Source organism: Dipodomys spectabilis, unplaced genomic scaffold (assembly GCF_019054845.1).
Source record: "Dipodomys spectabilis isolate Male_0828 unplaced genomic scaffold, ASM1905484v1 ptg000511l, whole genome shotgun sequence".
Classification (NCBI taxonomy): Eukaryota; Metazoa; Chordata; class Mammalia; order Rodentia; family Heteromyidae; genus Dipodomys; species Dipodomys spectabilis.
In genome coordinates this window covers 695,451-712,703 of record NW_024871188.1, presented here as the reverse complement: position 1 = coordinate 712,703, position 17,253 = coordinate 695,451, and the positions used below count along the sequence as shown (strand labels likewise).

At 54.9% G+C, this 17,253-nt stretch overlaps 1 protein-coding gene across 1 annotated transcript; it reads left to right on the top strand.

The window, feature by feature from the left end:
- The first annotated feature begins 8,624 nt into the window (after positions 1–8,624).
- Positions 8,625–16,673, top strand: Creb3l3 (cAMP responsive element binding protein 3 like 3). The gene is made up of 10 exons (XM_042669914.1): positions 8,625–8,682; positions 9,308–9,418; positions 9,766–10,060; positions 12,179–12,288; positions 13,387–13,524; positions 14,469–14,575; positions 14,698–14,766; positions 15,737–15,821; positions 15,986–16,082; positions 16,198–16,673. Exons 2-10 carry the CDS (start codon positions 9,308–9,310, stop codon positions 16,518–16,520), a joined length of 1,335 nt encoding a protein of 444 aa, XP_042525848.1. The 5' UTR covers positions 8,625–8,682; the 3' UTR covers positions 16,521–16,673.
- Positions 16,674–17,253: the final 580 nt, after the last annotated feature.

Genomic DNA, 17,253 nt, shown 5'->3' with positions numbered 1-17,253 from the left:
CTGAGGTGGCAAATGCTGGGATGTCTTCTACCATGGACCCACCTTGAATTAACCATGTAGGGAAAACCAAAATAATAATTATTTTTGCCTAGTACCTGGGTTCCAATCAGGGTCTCTTGATGGTTTGAATGGTGCTCTCCCAGCCCAGCTTTTTGCTGGTGAATGGTAGGTGAAGTCTTGCAGATTTTTCTGCTTGGGCTGGCTCCGAACTGCAATCCTCCATGTTCTCAGCCTCCTGAGCAGCTAAGGATTATAGACAGGAGTCACTGTTCCTGGCTAATTCACTTTTTTGTTTTTGTAGGTTGTGGGACTTGAACTCTAGGCCTGGGCGTTGTCCCTCAGCTCTTCAGCTCAAGGCTAGCGGTCTACCACTTGAGCCACAGCACCACTTCTGGTTTTCTGGTGGTTAATTGGAGGTAAGAATTTCACAGGGGCTGGGAAGGCGGCTCAGTGGTAGAGCACTTGTCTTGCATGCATGAGGCCCTGGGTTCGATTCCCCAGCACCACATAAGCAAAAAGAAAAAAAGCCGGAAGTGGCACTGTGGCTCAAGTGGTAGAGCGCTAGCCTTGAGCTGAAGAGCTGAGGGACAGTGCCCAGGTCCAGAGTTCAGGCCCCACGACCAGACCCAAAAAAAAAAAAAAAAAAAAGAATTTCACAGACTTTCCTGTCTGGGCTGGCTTTGAGCCGTGATCCACAGATCTCAGCCTCCTGAGTAGCTAAGATTATAGGTGTGAGCCACCTGCACCTGACTAAATAACTTACTTTTTTTGTTGGTTGTGGGGCTTGAACTCTGGGTCTGGGCGCTGTCCCTCAGCTTACAGCTCAAGGTGAGTACTCTACCCCTTAAGCCACGGTGCCACTTCCAGTTTTCTAGTGGTTTATTGGAAATAAGAGTCTCATGGGGCTGGGAAGGTGGCTCAGTGATAGAGCGCTTGCCTTGCATGCATGAGGCTCTGGGTTTGATTCCTCAGCACCACATAAACAAAAAGAAAAAAGCCGGCAAACATATTGAGTGTCTAGATGCTAGACAGAGGGACGTCACCCTTTTTGCTTGATTTTTGCCTGGGGGCATGGAACTCCAGGCAGGCCTTATTGGAGCTGCACACAGGACCAGTAAGCTGCACTCCGACCCTCTTATGATAGGCCTCTGTGAAAGGCCTGGAAAAGCAGCAGGGCCACCACATATATTGCAATCTTTGTGGGGACATTCCAGGGTGACTTCCAGGCCCGGCCCTTGTCATTTCTCATTGGGGACAGGAGGCTGGGCTGCACTTACTCATCATGTCCATGAGAGGGTGCTCCAGGGCCCATGCCCGCTGTGTAGCCTGGGGCCTGAACTCACACTGGAATCTCTGGGTGGTGGTCTCCGTTCAGGGATTAGGGCAAGGGTCCTCAAATTTTCCTTAAAACAGACTTGTGAGGCAGGCACCGCTGGTTCACTCCTGTCATCCTAGCCATTTTTCCACTGGAACTACAAAGGATTGTGAAGGGTTGGCCTCAAACTGTGATCCTCCTGGTCTCAGCCTCCTGAGTAGCTGGGGTTAAAGTGTTCACCACCATGGTTGGCCCTCTATTTATCCCCCATCATTTAATCTGCCAGCTCTCACCTATGATAGCTGCCTAGAATCTAGTAACATTGTAATCGCTGTTTTGAATCTGTATTGGGTACCAGATACTGGTTTTTTTTTTGTTATTTATTTTAAATTTACTTCAGTGTTACAATGTATCTGTTTTAGATAAAGTTGTTGAAGACAAGGTTTAAGGGCTAGCAACAGGGCTGGTGGCTCTCACCTGACATCCTAGCTACTTAGGAGGCTGAGATCTGAGGATCAGGGTTCAAAGCCAGCCTGGACAGGAAAGACTGTGAGACTGTAATTTTCAATTAAGCACCAAAAAGCCAGAAGTGGAGCTGTGGCTCAAGTGGTAGAACACTAGCCGTGAGTGAAAAAGCTCAGGGACAGTGCCACAGCTCTTGAGTTCAAACCCCATTACACACACACACGCACACGCACACACACACACTCACTCCTGCTCTCTATCTCTGTCTCCGTCTCTCTCTGACACACACACATACACACACACACAATAAAGTTCTTTTATTTCTACCATTCTTGCTTTTTTTTTTTTTTTATCAGCCATGGGGCTTGAACTCAGGGCCTGGGCACTGACCCTGAGCTCTTCCTCAAGGCTAGAGCTCTACCACTTTGAGGCACTTCCTGTGCTACCTTGGACACATGCCAAACTCAGAATCAAGCCTCATAGTTATGAGTTATTGTTGTACAACATAGTCTTGGCAAACTGACATTGAAATTTTCCTTTCAGCCAGGTATGGTGGTGAACACCTGTATTCCCAGCTCTGACTCAGGAGAGATGTCCAGTTCCAGGCCAGCTTCAACCACACACGGAGACCCTGGCTCCAAAAAGAAAAAGAGAAATGAAGGCTCACACCTTGTCATGTCAGCTCCTCAAAGGCCTGAGATCTGAGGATCGTGGTTCAAAGCCAGCCTGGGGGACACCAAGTCTGTGAGATTCTATTCTCCAACTGATCACCAAAAAGCTGGAAGTGGCGCTGTGGCTCAAGTGGTAGAGCACCAAGCCTTTATGAAAAAGCTCAGGGACAATGCCCAGAACTGGTACCACCTCCCCCCTCCCCCAAATATAATGTCCTTATAAAATCGTGAAAGACGCAGGACAGAGCGTGGAGTTGGGGAGACATCTGGGGGGAGCCAGCCTGCCTCACACCCTGAGCTTTCACCTTTCACCTCCTGAGCCTGAGAGGGAATAAAATCTGTGCTCTGCAGGGTGTGATGCTTTCGAGGTCCAGGAGACAATGACATGGCTCTCCTCCTCTGCCAGAAGAGACGTGAACAGTGGCAGGAGCTGCAATGTCACCTTCTTCCCCTCCCCCCTCCCTTGATCTGCTGGCAGCAGCTCTGCTGACACCCTTGGACCCAGGGCCCATAAAGCAATTATGACAGGGAGGGGTGGGGACGTGCCAGAGAGGTAGGGAGCAGCAGAGAGGTGGGGACCGCAGGCCCTGAGCACTTTCCTAGCGATTGACTGTCTCCCCCGAAGCTGGCCAGCAGGGGAGGGGCCCCAAGCTGTAGCCATTATCAGATGATGGACCCTTCCTGGGGTCCCTCACCTTCTCTCCATGACACCACCTCCCTGAGCCATTTCTCTGTGCTCTTCTTCCTTCCTCCAACCTCAGGGCCTTTGCACTGGCTGTTCCCAGTGCTCCAAATGCTCTTCCCACATTCCTGCCTGGTACAGAAATAGGTGGGGTGGGGGGGGGGAGAAGTTCTCAACCCATTGCCCTCTTTCCTTTTGGTGGGGGGGGGGGGGTGAAGGGGGCTAGGGCTTGAACTCAAGGCCAGGGTGCTGTCCCTATCCATTTGAGCCACAAGTCCACTTCCAGCTTTCTGCTAGTTACTTGGAGATAAGAGTTTCATGAAGCCAGGTGCTGGTGGCTCACACCTATAATCTTAGCTACTCAGGAGGCTGAGATCTGAGGATCGCAGTTTGAAGCCAGCTTGGGCTGGAAAGTCTATGAGACTCTTCTTTCCAATTAATCACAGACAAAGCTGGAAGTGGCACTGTGGCTCAAGTAGTAGAGCACTAGCCTTGAGGGACAGCACCCAGGCCCTGGGTTCAAGCCAAAAACTAAAGGGAGTCAAGTGTCTTGGGTTTTCCTGACCAAGCTGGTTTTGATCCTAGATCCTCCTATCTCAGCCTTCTGAGTAGCTGGGATTACGGGCGTGAGCCACCAGCACTGGGCTCCCAGTCCCCTTTCTGGAGCAAGGCCCTGGCAGGTGCACCACACCCTCTATCCTGCTATTTGGATGCCTCTCTCTTGCCCCAAAGCAGAGGCCAGCACTTCCCTTACTGACAGACAGAGGGCGCCCCACAGCCTCGGTGCTAATCAGCCCCAGTGCCAGAGAGTCCACTGAGGCCATGCAAGCAGCCTCCACCCATCACGAGGGTGTTGCTCACCCTGGCCTAGCCCTAGGGATTGGGGGTGAGGGGATAAGAGGAGGGGAGGAGGGAGGAGGAACAGGAGGGAGAAGAGGAAGAGAAATGGTAGAAGATAGAGAAGGAGGAGAAGGAGCTATTAGACATGGGTTGCTTTGCTTTTCCCCATCTCCTTTCCCCCCCATCTCCCCCTCCTCCCTGCCATGGGGCCTGAACTCTGGGCCTGGGCGCTGTCCCTCAGCTCTTCAGCTCAAGGCGAGCGCTCTACCACTTGAGCCACAGCACCACTTCCAGTTTTCTGGTGCTTCATTGGAGATTAAAGTCTCCTGAGCCTGGTGCTGGTGGCCCATGCCTGTAATCCTAGCTACTCTGGAGGGTGAGATCTGAGGATCTCAGTTCAAAGCCAGCCTGGGCAGGAAAGTCCATGAGACTCTTATCGCCAGTGAACCACCAGAAAACAGGAAGTGGCGCTGTGGCTCAAGTGGTAGAGCACTCACCTTGAGCTGGAGAGATGAAAGAGTGCCCCAACCCAGAGTTCAAGCACCAGGACCAACAAAAACCTGGACTTTTCTGCCAAGGCAGGTTTTGAAACTTGATTCCCACCCCCACCCCACCCCTGAGACTTTTATCTGCAAGTAACCACCAGAAAACTGGAAGTGGTTCTGTGACTCAAAGTGGTAGAGCACCAGCCTTGAGCAAAAGAACTCAGGGACAGCACTCAGACCCTAAGTTCAAGCCTCACAACTGATTAAAAAAACAAACATGTAAGGGCTACGTGTGTGCACACACGCACACTGAGGATGGAACCCTGGGCCTTTGCATATGTCAGACCAATGGTCTTCTGCTGAGCCATGTCCCTGGCCCCAGTATAGAGATTATTAGTGAGATAGTTCAGTCTTAACAAACCACATGTCTGAAATCTAGTATGATTCACATTTATTGCACAACTGAGCTCAGATACTACCCTCCCAGCAGTAAACATCCATGGGTATTTGGAGTTCAGGAAACACACACACACGATTCATATCCATATTTTCACCTTAAAATGTTGTTGGTAAGTTGATTATCAACCTAACTACTCAGGAGTCTGAGATCTGAGGATCGCAGTTAGAAACCAGCCTGGGTTGTGGCGCTGTAGCTCAAGTGGTAGAGCGCTCGCCCTGAGCTGAAGAGCTGAGGGACAGCGCCCAGGCCCAGAGTTCAAGACCCACGACCGACAAAAAAAAAAAAAAAAAAAGAAACCAGCCTGGGCAAGAAAGTCCTTAAGACTCTTATGTTCAATTAACCAACAAAAGAGCTACAAGTGGAGCTCAAGTGCTAGAGTACTAGCCTTGAGTAGAAAAAGCCAAGTGGCACAAGGCACTAAGTTTGAGCCCCAGTACCAAACACAGACATGCACACACACACACACACACACACACACACACACACACAGCTGGTTTATATCATAAACCTTTTATGGTATATATGTGATCTATAAATGTAATCAAGCTGTTGTGGTGGCTCATGCCTGACATTAAGCTACTTGGAAAGTTGAAATCAGATGAATCAAGATTCTAGGCTAGTTCAGCCCAGGTTTGTTTGTTTGTTAAAAGTTTACAAGACTCCATCTCAACAGAAGAATCTGGGAGTGGTGAGTAAAATCACTTGAGCCCAGGATTTCAGAGCCAGCCCCCCTCTCTGACTAAATTCTCCAGGTTCAACATAGCAAATTGAACTATTTCTTGTACATTTCCGTTTCTAGCTAGGCAGGTGCTTTTCCACTGGAGCCACGCCCTCTACAGCGTGTGCCCCACCCACGTGGGCAACTTGGGCACTGCCCACATATCGAGCCACACCCACCGCAAGTCTTGCTCTAGACTGAAACCACGCCCGCCGCCTCAGACCACGCCCACAAACGCAGCCACGCCCACCAGTTGATCCCTGTCCACAACATCCAGGCTCAAAACCACGCCCACCTCTTTAGACCACACCTCTCACCCACAATGCAGCCACGCCCCCTGCCCCAGGCCCCGCCCCCCTGCCCCAGGCCCCTCTACTGCTTATTGGTATAGTCTATATAAGATACTGTTTCAGTATAGAACCCTTTTAATGTTCATTTTCTTATTTCATTTGAGCCTACTGCTCTTAATTGCCTTTTTCATTCAAATCTGGTGTTCTACCACTTGAGCCACAGCCCCACTCCTGGCTTTTTGGTGGTTCATGGGAGATAAGAGTGTCAAGGACTTTTCTGCTCAGGCTGGCTTTGAACTTCAAACCTCAGATCTCATCCTCCTGAGCAATTAAGATTACAGACATGAGCCACAGCACCTGGCTTTATTTTATTATTGTTATGACTCTTATTATAATTATTATTGGTTGTGGGGTTTGAACTCAGGGCCTGGGCGCTATCCCTGAGCCTCTTTGTGCTCAAGGCTAGCGCTCTACCACTTGAGCCACAGAACCACTTCCAGGTTTTTCTGCTTATGTGGTGCTGAGGAATCAAACCCAGGGCCTCATGCATGCAAGGCAAGCGCTCTACCACTGAGACACCTTCCCAGCCCCCACTTCGAGGTTTTGAGTGGTTCATTGGAGATAAGAGTCTCACAGGGACTTTCCTCCTGGGCTAGCTCTGAACTGCGATCCTCAGATCTCAGCCTCCTGAGTAGCCAGGATGACAGGCATGAGCCATGGGGGCCCGGCTTTTTATGATCATTTTTTGAGACAGGCCCCTGCTGTGCAGCCCAGGCTGGCCTGGAACTCACATCCTCCTCCTTCAGTCTCCAGGTGCTTCTGTCATTTTTTTCCTGAACCTTGAGCCTTTCTTCTCACTGGCTCTGATGAGATATGGGGCTTGGGGAACAGCACTAAGCTCTCTCCCCCATGGGACAGGAGTGAAGCCGGCTGCTTGGCCAATCCCCTGGTCAAACCAAACAAATCCCCCAAAAAACAAACAAAAACAAAGCAGAAAACCTGGCGCGAGGGTGAGGTCACCGCTTGATCTCCACGGGGCCAACCATGTGATCCGGGATCCCACAACATGGCATGTGTGGGCCAGCTCTTTCTCTAGGGGCCTATAAGGTGCTGAGCGGTGTCCCCCCCCCAACTGGATGTCAGGAGTTCCCCGACTGTTGACCGCCACACTTGTTCTCAGGGTGACCCCCGTAATCCCCATCAAGATGACCTCCACAATACAAGTGATTTCGCTCAGGCCAGCCTGAGCAAACGAAGAATCGCATAGGCCAAGGCGTGCCCAGCGCCAATTTTGAACTTGGTGTTGCATGAATGATTAAGGCCCAGTCCCTTGGGAAAGATAAACCGGATGTGAACTTCCTGTGAGACCATAGAGGTGGTTAAGGGCCTTCTGCTCTCCCTAGGGCCCCGCCCATTATTCCCAGCACACCCCGAAATCAAGTCCCCCATGAACTGTCCCCCACCTCCCTCTCTCCCTATTGTCTCCCTCCAGCCACAGAGGCCTCTTTGCTGTTCCTCTAATACGTTTGATGCAGTTGTACCCCAGAGCCTTTGCATGTGCCGTTGCTTGGATAGGAAGCATTCTTCTCTTTGTTGTCTCCAAGGCTGGTTTAGACTCTTCATCCAAGATGCTACAAAGCCGGGCGCTGCTGGCTCACGCCTGTCATCCTAGCTACTCAGGAGGCTGAGATTTGAGGATCACGATTCAAAGCCAGCCTGGGCAGGGAAGTGTGTGACATTCTTCTCCCTAATTAATCAGCAAAATGCCGGACGCGGCAGAAGGGGAGCTGTGGCTCAACACTAGCGTTGAGTCAAAAAGCTCAGGGATGGTTGCCCAGGCCCTGAGTTCAAGCCCCAAGTTGTGGGAGAAAAAATAGTGTTCTCTCCAGCCATCTAAGCTGATTATAAACGAGGATCCGTCACCGGAATATCAACAGGATGACACAGAGTTGGGAGGAGGTAATGCAGGAGCAGGAACAGCATTTGCGAAGGCCCTGAGGTAGGACAAGTTCAACCTGATAAATAGTTGCTGGCTAAATGAATGCTAGGTTATTCTAAAAGGAATTGATTGCATGGATACGACTCTGTGTGTGTGTGTGTGTGTGTGTGTGTGTGTGTGTGTGTGTGTGTGTGTGTGTGTGTCTGTGAGATGAAGCAGGGAAGGGAGGAGGGAGGCTAGGCAGCCTGGCGGGGTGTTGGCCCCCATCAGAGATGGGGTGCCCCCCTTGCAGAAGGAACGGCCTTCTATACATTGTGACTTGGGAATGGATAGCACCTCATCTCAGGACCCTGAACTTGTGTGGACCCCGAGATCCAGTGACTCTTCAGAGAGCCAAGTCCCTGAAAGTAGGGGAGAAGTCATGGCCGCGCCGAGACACCCCGGACTTTAGCCTTTGCCCGCTATGGGCTGGACCAGCAAGGAAACAGGGAGATAACGGTCCTCCCTCCCCTCCCTCCCCCAACAACTCAGCCCAACACTGTCCCATTGGCTCTCCTCCCTGTCCATCCGGACTAGCCACCAATCAGCAGCCAGGGGCTGGGCTTCAAGCTCCAGGGCACTATTTGAACATTTCTTGGGGAGGGGGCGGGCAGTGTTGACCAGGCATACAGAGAGAGAGAGAGAGACAGGACCAGAGAGTTGGGGAGCAGCGCGTTGGCCAAGTAGAGACCTCACAGCTGGAAGTGGGAACCCACTTCAGAACGGCCTGAAGCGCAGCTGGCTGGGCCCATTGGATGGGGGGTTAATAGCTAGAAAGGTGAGTCCTGTCTCAAGTTAAGGGGGCCTAGGAAACTGGTCCCCCCCAGATGCCAGGCTGGCGAGAAGATGCAGCCTGTGCTGTGGGTGGCAGGTCGGAGGCTGGGGAGGGGAGGCTGCGGGGGAGGCTGTCCCCCCCTCCGCTGTCCCTGGCCTGCCTGGGGTATGGGGTGATGATGAGCCAGACTGGACATTGCAAAAATGGGGGGCTCTAGGGAACCCCTGTCCAGGCCTCAAGGACACCGGCTGTCCACCCCCCCCCCGCTTTTCTTTTCATTCTGTGCCAGTGTTGGGGGTTGAACTCAGGGCCTGGGCGCTGTCTGTGAGCTTTTGTGCTCCAGGCTGGTGCTCTACCACTTGAGCCATGGCTCTACTTCTGGCTTTCTGGTGGTTCATTGGAGAGAAAAGTCTCATAGACTTTCCTGCCCTGGCTGGCTTTGAACCGTGATCCTCAGATCTCAGCCTCCCGAGTAGCTGGGATGACAGGCAGGAGCCACTGGTTCTGGGCTGGCTCCTTCCCATTGGGGATGCAGCCAGAGGCAGTGGCTGCCCAGCCGGGGCTGCGTGGGGACCGCTGGGAACTTGGGGGTCTGTGCGACCTCACCCCTACATGCTTCGCACCCCAGATGGCTTCCCCTACCTGTGCCATGGGCCCCATGGACAGCATCGAGCTCCTGGACCTGCTCTTTGACCGGCAGGATGGCATCCTGAGACATGTGGACCTGGGCGAGGACCAGGTGAGCCCCCCCCCTGCGCAAGCTGACAGCCACAGGGCCCCCCACTGGGCAAACTGGGAACACCAGAGGCTCTGCTGCCAACTCAGGGGCCTCTGTCAACGCAGGGCAGCTCTCAGTGCACCTCTGGAACAAAATGAACATCCACTTCCTTTTGCAAGTATGGGAAGCACCGTGTCAGAGAGGGCTAGACACTTTCCTAAGGCCACACAGCATTCTGTTCCCCTTGCCTCGGAGAGAGAAAGGACGCGTGGAGGCCCAGCCAGGACCGGAGGTGGGGTGGTGGTGTTTCACCCAGAATCCCACAGCAAGGCGGCGCTGAGCGGGGACTCCCTCTGCCCCCCCTGCAGGTGCTGCCAGGCGCAGACTCCGATGGCTTCCTGAACTGCTACCTGGGCCCTGGAGACTCAGCTCCCAGCTCCCCGACCTGGTCCCCCGCTGCCAGTGACAGTGGCATTTCTGAGGACCTGCCCTCTGACCCCCAGGACACCCCTCCCCACCGGGGGCCACCTCCCACGGCGGCGGGGGGCCCTCCCTCCGAGCCTGGCAAGGACCTCTGCCCTTCCTTTGTCCCCAGCCCGCCCTGTCCCCCAGCCAGGCAGCCGGGGACCCCGGTACTCGAGACCTCTGTGGCCATCGACCTGGGTGAGTTTGTGGCTGGTGGCACTCTCAGAGAGATCCATCCTGCCCCCCAGTGCAGTTCCCAGAATGGACATCAGAGGGCGCCCTCCAAGGCCCAGGGCTGATTTGCATAATCAAGAACAGTGACACTTGGGGCGGGGCCATCCCCTGCAGACTTCCTGCTGGGGCCCTCTTGGTGGGAGGCTCAGAGTGGTGAAGTCACTTACCAGAGGTCACACAGCTCCACCCAGGCAGGAGTAGAGCCCTCAAACCGACTCTGTGCAGAGTATCCCAAGGGCCAGAGTCAGGGGTGACTCACACCTGGTCCCTGCCCCATGGGGGAGATAAGACTTGGCTGAACTGTAATGCTGATGGCAGCAGGTCTGATCCTGACCGGCAGTGGGTCCCTGAACAGGGGCCTTCACCTTCTTTTTTTTTTTTTTTTGTTCCGGTTTTTTTTGAGTCTTGAACTCTGGGCCTGAGCACTGTCCCTCAGCTCTTCAGCTCAAGGCTAGTGCCTTACCACTTGAGCCACAGCGCCACTTCCGACTTTTTTTTTTCTTTTTGCTTATGTGGTGCTGAGGAATTGAACCCAGGGCCTCAGGCATGCAAGGCAAAGCACTCTACCACTGAGCCACCTTCCCAGCCCCGGCCTTCACCTTCTTTGTTGGTTTATTGATTGAACTCAGGGCCTTAGACTCGCTAGGCAGGTGATCTACCACTTCAGCCACACCTCCAATCCTTTTTGCTTGAAGTGTTTTTAAAAATTACATATTTAGAGCCGGGCGTGCTGGTGGCTCACGCCTGTAATCCTAGCTACTCAGGAGGCTGAGATCTGAGGATCGCGGTTCAAAGCCAGCCCGGGCAGGAGAGACCGTGAGACTCCTATCTCCAATAAACCACCAGAAAACCAGAAGTGGCACTGTAGCTCAAGTGGTAGAGCGCTCGCCTTGAGCTGAAGAGCTGAGGGACAGCGCCCAGGCCCAGAGTTCAGGCCCCACGACCAACAACAACAACAAAAAATTACATATTTAGCCGGGCGCCAGTGGCTCACACTTGTCATCCTAGCTACTCAGGAGGATGAGATCTGAGGACTGTGGTTCAAAGCCAGCCTGGGCAGGAAAGTCCCTGAGACTCTTATCTCCAATTAACCATCAGAAAACTGGAAGTGGCGCTGTGGCTGAAGTGGTATAGAGCACTTGCCTTGAGCTGAAGAGCTGAGGGACAGCGCCCAGGCCCAGAGTTCAAGCCCCACGACCGACAACAACAACAAAAAAATGCATTATCTATTAAGGTGGGATCACACCTGTCATCCCAGCTACTAGGGAAGCTGATCTCTGAGGATCCCAGTTCAAAGCCAGTAGGGGCAGCAGAGTCTGTGAAACTCTTATCTCCAATTAATCACAAAAATCCCCAGGAGTAGTGCTGTGGCTCAAGTGGTAGAGTGCAAGGCTTGAGCAAAAGTCAGGGACAGCGCCCTGGGACTGGCAACAAAATAAATAAAAATACAACTCCTGGGGCTGGGAAGGTGGCTCAGTGGTAGAGCGCTTGCCTTGCATGCTCAAGGCCCTGGGTTCGATTCCTCAGCCCCACATAAGCAAAAAGAAAAACGCCGGAAGTGGCGCTGTGGCTCAAGTGGTAGAGCGCTAGCCTTGAGCTGAAGAGCTGAGGGACAGCGCCCAGGCCCAGAGTTCAGGCCCCACGACCAGACCAAAAAAAAAATAAAAAGAAGTTCAGGGACAGCCCCCAGGCCCTGAGTTCAGGTACCAGGACCAGCCCCCCCCCACACAAATATGTTTTTGCCCTGGCTGGCCTTGAACCTCTACCTTCCCAATCTCAGCCTCCAGTGTCTCTGGGATTACAGGTGGGAGCCACTGTACCTGGCTTCTTGTGCTTTTTATACTTGATCTTAGCCAAAAGGCCGAGAAGCGATTTCTTGTGCTTTTTATAACAAGAGCTACGCCCAGCTGAGTTTGTAGGGGAGGAGGACAATGGGCCATGGGCACGGCTGGCTGCTCCTGCCCAGGCCTTGGGGGGGAGGGGCGTGGGCACTGGATGTCAGCCATATTGATGGGCTGGGGGTGGCCGGGGGGAGCTGAGGCCCCCCACTGCCTGACACCATCCCCATCCCTGCCTCCCCAGAACTGTGGAGCTCCGCAGGCACGTACACGGAGGAGCAGGCTGGCTCACCCTCCCGCTTCAGCCTCTCCGTGAAGCAACTCCTGCTGTCCAGCAGCGGCGGCGGGGACCCGGTGAGCAGCATCCGTGCCCCGACACCCCCCATTGCACAGCCTGGGTGCAGCTGGTAGAGGCTGAAGTCTATGCGGGGAAAGGGCTGTCCAGGGAGGGGACCAGGGGGCCAGGCAGAAGTGACAAAGTCCAGCCAGATGCCCCGGTTCACGCCTGTCATCCCAGATACTCAGGAGGCTGAGATCTTAGGATTCAGGTTCGAAGCCAGCCAGGGCAAGAACGTCCATGAGACTCTTGTCTCCAGCGAACCATCCAAAAGCCAGCAGTGGCGGTGTGGCTCAAGTGGTAGGGTGCTAGCCTTGAGCAAACCAACCAAACTACCTCAGGGACAGCACCCAGGCCCCGAGTTCAAGTCCCAGGACGGGCACAAAAATAAAAAATAAAAATAAAGGACTTTCCTATGGGGTTGTAGGGGACACAGGGCCAGAGCTCAGCAAGGATCTGTGTTCTGGAACTTCTCCATCGTCCTCTCCTCCCTTCCTCCCGCCCCCTTCCCCATCTTCTTCTTCTCTTCCGTTACCCGTTCCTTCCTTCTTCTCTCCCCTCACCCTCCTTTTAGTACACAATTTGTATTTCTTTTTTTTGTCAGTTGTGGGGCTTGAACTCAGGGCCTGGGCGCTGTCCCTCAGCTCTTCGGTTCAAGGAGAGCGCTCTACCACTTGAACCACAGCGCCACTTGTGGTTTTCTGGTGGTTCATTGGAGATAAGAGTCTCAGGGACTTTCCCCACCCAGGCTGGCTTTGAACCGTGATCCTCAGATCTCAGCCTCCTGAGTAGCTAGGATGACAGGCATGAGCCACCTGTGCCTGCCTCTGATCAGATCAGCTAGCCTTACTTCCCCTGCCCTGTTTTCTGGATGTTTCTCTCGCCTGTGCTGGCACATAGCCCTGGCACAGAGCAGATACTCTGAGAACGGTTGTCGAATGACTATTCGTGGAAGGCAGGAAACGAAACCCCCCTGTAGCCTCCCCTTTGTCCTCTGCGGGTAACTAAGGCTCAGTACCGGCTTGGTGAACAGTGCTGCTGGTCACTCTGGGTGAGGCTGTCACCTGGGGGGAGGGTTGCTGGGCTTCTCCCTCAATGGCTTTGGGTTTCCATAGCAACAGCATCACCTAGCAGCTGCCCACCTGCTGCGGCCTGGGACCGGGCACTGCCAGGAGCTGGTGCTGACTGAGGACGAGAAGAAACTGCTGGCCAAGGAAGGCATCACCCTGCCCACACAGCTGCCCCTCACCAAGGTGTGTGCCGGGGAGGTGGGGTTCAATACCTGTTAAATTACCCCCATAGAATCTTAGTCCAGCCTGTTAAAATTTTTTTTTAAAAAAAGGTCCGGCTCACGCCTGTCATCCTAGCTACTCAGGAGGCTGAGATCTAAAGATGGAGGTTCAAAGCCAGCCTGGGCAGGAAAGGCCAAGAGACTCTGATCAGCCACCAGAACACTGGAAGTGGCGCTGTGGCTCAAGTGGTAGAGCGCTCGCGTTGAGCTGAAGAGCTGAGGGACAGCGCCCAGGCCGAGTTCAAACCCCAGAACATCCAGAAGTACAACCTTAAATTCAACTCAGGCCCACGCTTGGTCTTGAACTGTGATCCTCTGGATGTCAGCCTCCTGAGTTCTAGGGCTTGAACTCAGGGCCCAGGCGCTGTCCCTGATCTTTTGTGCTCAAGCCTAGCAATCTGCAACCTGAGCCACCATACCACTTCCAGAATTTGGGTGATTCATTAGAGATAAGAGTCTCACGGACTTTCCTGCCTGGGCTGGCTTTGAACCGTGATCCTCAGATCTCAGCCTCCTGAGTAGCCAGGATGACAGGTGTGAGCCCCTGGCCAGAGTCTGGCAGGAACCTAGGCTTTTTTTTTTTGCCAGTCCTGGGGCTTGAACTCAAGGCCTGGGAGCTGTAGTCAGGCCCACTCTTGGAGACTCACCTCTTTCTGAGTATGAGGTGTCACTTAAGAATTCGGTAGCTGTGAGCCCCCGATTCCCACCCATCAGACTTTCTGAGCCTGCAGGGAGAGGTGCTGTTCTCAGACCCGACCACCAGGTGGAGCTGCAGCACCGGGGCCTCAACATCCGGGTGGAGGCAGCTGTGAAATTTTGGGGCCCCCTTAGTGTGGTTTCCTAGGGACCCTGCAAGAATGGAGGGAAAGCCAGCCAGCCCCCCTCTCTGTACCCCCCTCCACGCAGTATGAGGAGCGAGTGTTGAAGAAGGTCCGCCGGAAAATCCGTAACAAGCAGTCGGCCCAAGAAAGCAGGAGGAAGAAGAAAGAATATATCGATGGCTTGGAGACCCGGTGAGGCTGTGTGTGTGTGTGTGTGTGTGGGGGGGGTTGGTGTCACACTCCCAGGGGAAACTGAGGCACGCACCCGTGTTAACATCTCCCCGTTGCCCTTCCCCCCCCCCCCACCTCCCCAGGATGTCAGCCTGCACTGCCCAGAATCAGGAGCTGCACAGGAAAGTCCTGCACTTGGAGAAGCAGAACCTGTAAGTGGCCACCCGTCGGAGTGGGGACAGGGGAGACAGTTTGGTTTTTTTGGGGGGGGTCGGGAGGGGACTAGGGAGTAGCCACAGTATCTTTTAAGGAAGAAGGAGTAAAGGGCAGGGGCTACTGTGTTTTAGGTGAAGAGCAGAGAGCTGGACGGAGCAGGGAATAAGGGAATACACTTACAAAGGAGGCAGGCTGCATAGAAAGGGGCATTTGGGTTTGGGGCTTTGAGGGAATGCGTTAGAGTCTGCCAGGAAGAAGGTAAAAGTCAATGGGAGAGGGCAGGTGTCGTGGTAGAGGCTGGCAACAGGCTGTGCTGGAGACTTACACCTGCCTCTGCAGAGATTTCATCTGTGTTAATTTGACATCTGTTCTGGGCCACTAGGAGTGGAACTGGGAAGGAAGTGGACAGTCCCTCCATTGAGTTCAGGGTCCAGTAGCAGATGCACTGGGGAGGCACAGGGTTGTGTCTACAAGACCATGGGACAGGGCTGGGAAGGTGGCTCAGCGGTAGAGTGCTTGCCTTGCATGCATGAGGCCCTGGGTTCGATTCCTCAGCACCATATAAGCAGGAAAAGCTGGAGGTGGCGCTGTGGCTCAAGTGGTAGGGCTAGCTCTGAGCTGAAGAGCTGAGGGGCAGCGCCCAAGCCCAGAGTTCAGCTCCCACAACTGGCAAAAAAAAAAAAAAAAAAAAGACCATGGGACAGCGAGGGTCATTGTTGGAGCTGAGGCCTGAAGAGCCAGCTAGAAAAGTACATGGGGGAGGTGTTAAGCCTGTGCAAGGGCCCTGGGGCAGGGTGGAGCCTGGTGAGTGGGTGAAGGATGGAGAGGGAGGGGAAGGCAGGAAGGAGATGGGGTGGGGGTGGGGGTCCTGCCCGGGCCCTGCGGGCTGCAGGGAGGACTTGGGCTTTGGGAGAAGGGAGACCGGATGCCTGCTGAGGCAGCTTGGTGGCCTCTCATTGCTACCAGGTCTCTCTTGGAGCAGCTGAAGAAACTCCAGGCCCTCGTGGTCCAGTCCACCAGCAAGTCTGCGCAGACTGGCACCTGCATAGCGGTGAGCCCCAGGCCCCTGGCCCTCCCCTCCAGGAAGTGGGAGGCCCCTGGCCCTCCCCCCCCGGAAGTGGGGTCCTTCTCAAGCAGGGCTCCCCTGCTCCGTGGGGCCTCGTGGGAAGGTGGGGAGACCCGGGGAAGAGGGGGTGACCAGCTCCATCTCTGCAGGTCCTGCTCCTGTCCTTCGCCCTCATCGTCCTCCCCTCTGTCAGCCCCTTCGCCTCGGGCAAGGCCGAGAACCCCGGGGATTTCACACCCGTGCGTGGTAGGTGCCCGCGGTCCCCCAAGCAGCCTCCCCCCAGTGCCTGGGCCCTGTGCCCCAACCCTGCCTGCAGGGCCCCACTCCTCCCCACCCCACCTGACTCCCAACTCCTGCTCAGTCTTTTCCAGAACCTTGCACAACGATGCCGCCTCCAGGGTGGCCCCTGAGGCTCCGCCAGGCCCCGCCGAGGCCCCGGGACCCCGGGCTGACACCGGCGCACCCTGGAAAGCATCGCCAGGCAGCGGCCTGGGGCCAGCCTGGGGGGGCTTCCTGGACGTTCCGGGGCAGGGCACCCCGGTGGAGGAGCTGGACCACGCCACCGCCCTGGTCTTGAGCAACTCCACCGAGGGGCTGGGCCGGGCCACCCTGCTGGACTGGGCATCCCCCGACCCCAGGCTCAGCTCGGGGATCGCGGGGCTGGAGGCGGTGGGGGAGCTGTGAGCACCCCAGGATCGAGCCTCTACACCCCCATGCCCAGGGAGGCTCAGCAGCGGGCAGCAGCACCTCCTCTGACTGACCCTCAAGTAAGGAGCAGGGACCCACAAGGGCTGAGACTCAGCCCAGTCAGACAGGCACAGACAGACAGCCCCTGCCCCAGGCTCCCCAGTCACCACAGGAATCCGTGGATTCGGGGTGGTTGCAGCGCATGACCACCCCCTTTTTCTAAGATTCTGAATAAAGTGTTTTGCCAGAACACGCGGCTGTGGGGCGGAGCGGGGCTCGGGAGGTGGGCGTGGGGCTCAGGGGGTGGGGGACGGTGGGGTTCCAGCAACCCAGCAGCTTCAGCACCTTGGACAGCGGTGCTGGGCCCAGCAGAGGGAGCTGGACTGCAGGGAGGAAAAGGAGGAGGGGCTGCAAGGATTTCCATCCTGTGTCTTCCTGGGGGGGGGGGGGGGGAGATGCTGCTGCTGGGATGAGTAAACTGAGGCAGACAAGGTGATCTGCCCAGAGGCACAGTTGGGGACAGTGTGGGGGGGGGGCGGGGAAGATGCCAAGGCCCAGCTTCTGAAATCCTACCAGCTGGGCACCAGTGGCTCACTCCTGTAATCCTAGCTACTCAGGAGTCTGAGATTTGAGGATCACGGTTCAAAGCCAGCCTGGGCAGTAAAGGCCATGAGACTCTTATCTCTAATAAACCACTAGAAAACGGGAAGTGGCGCTGTGGCTCAAGCGG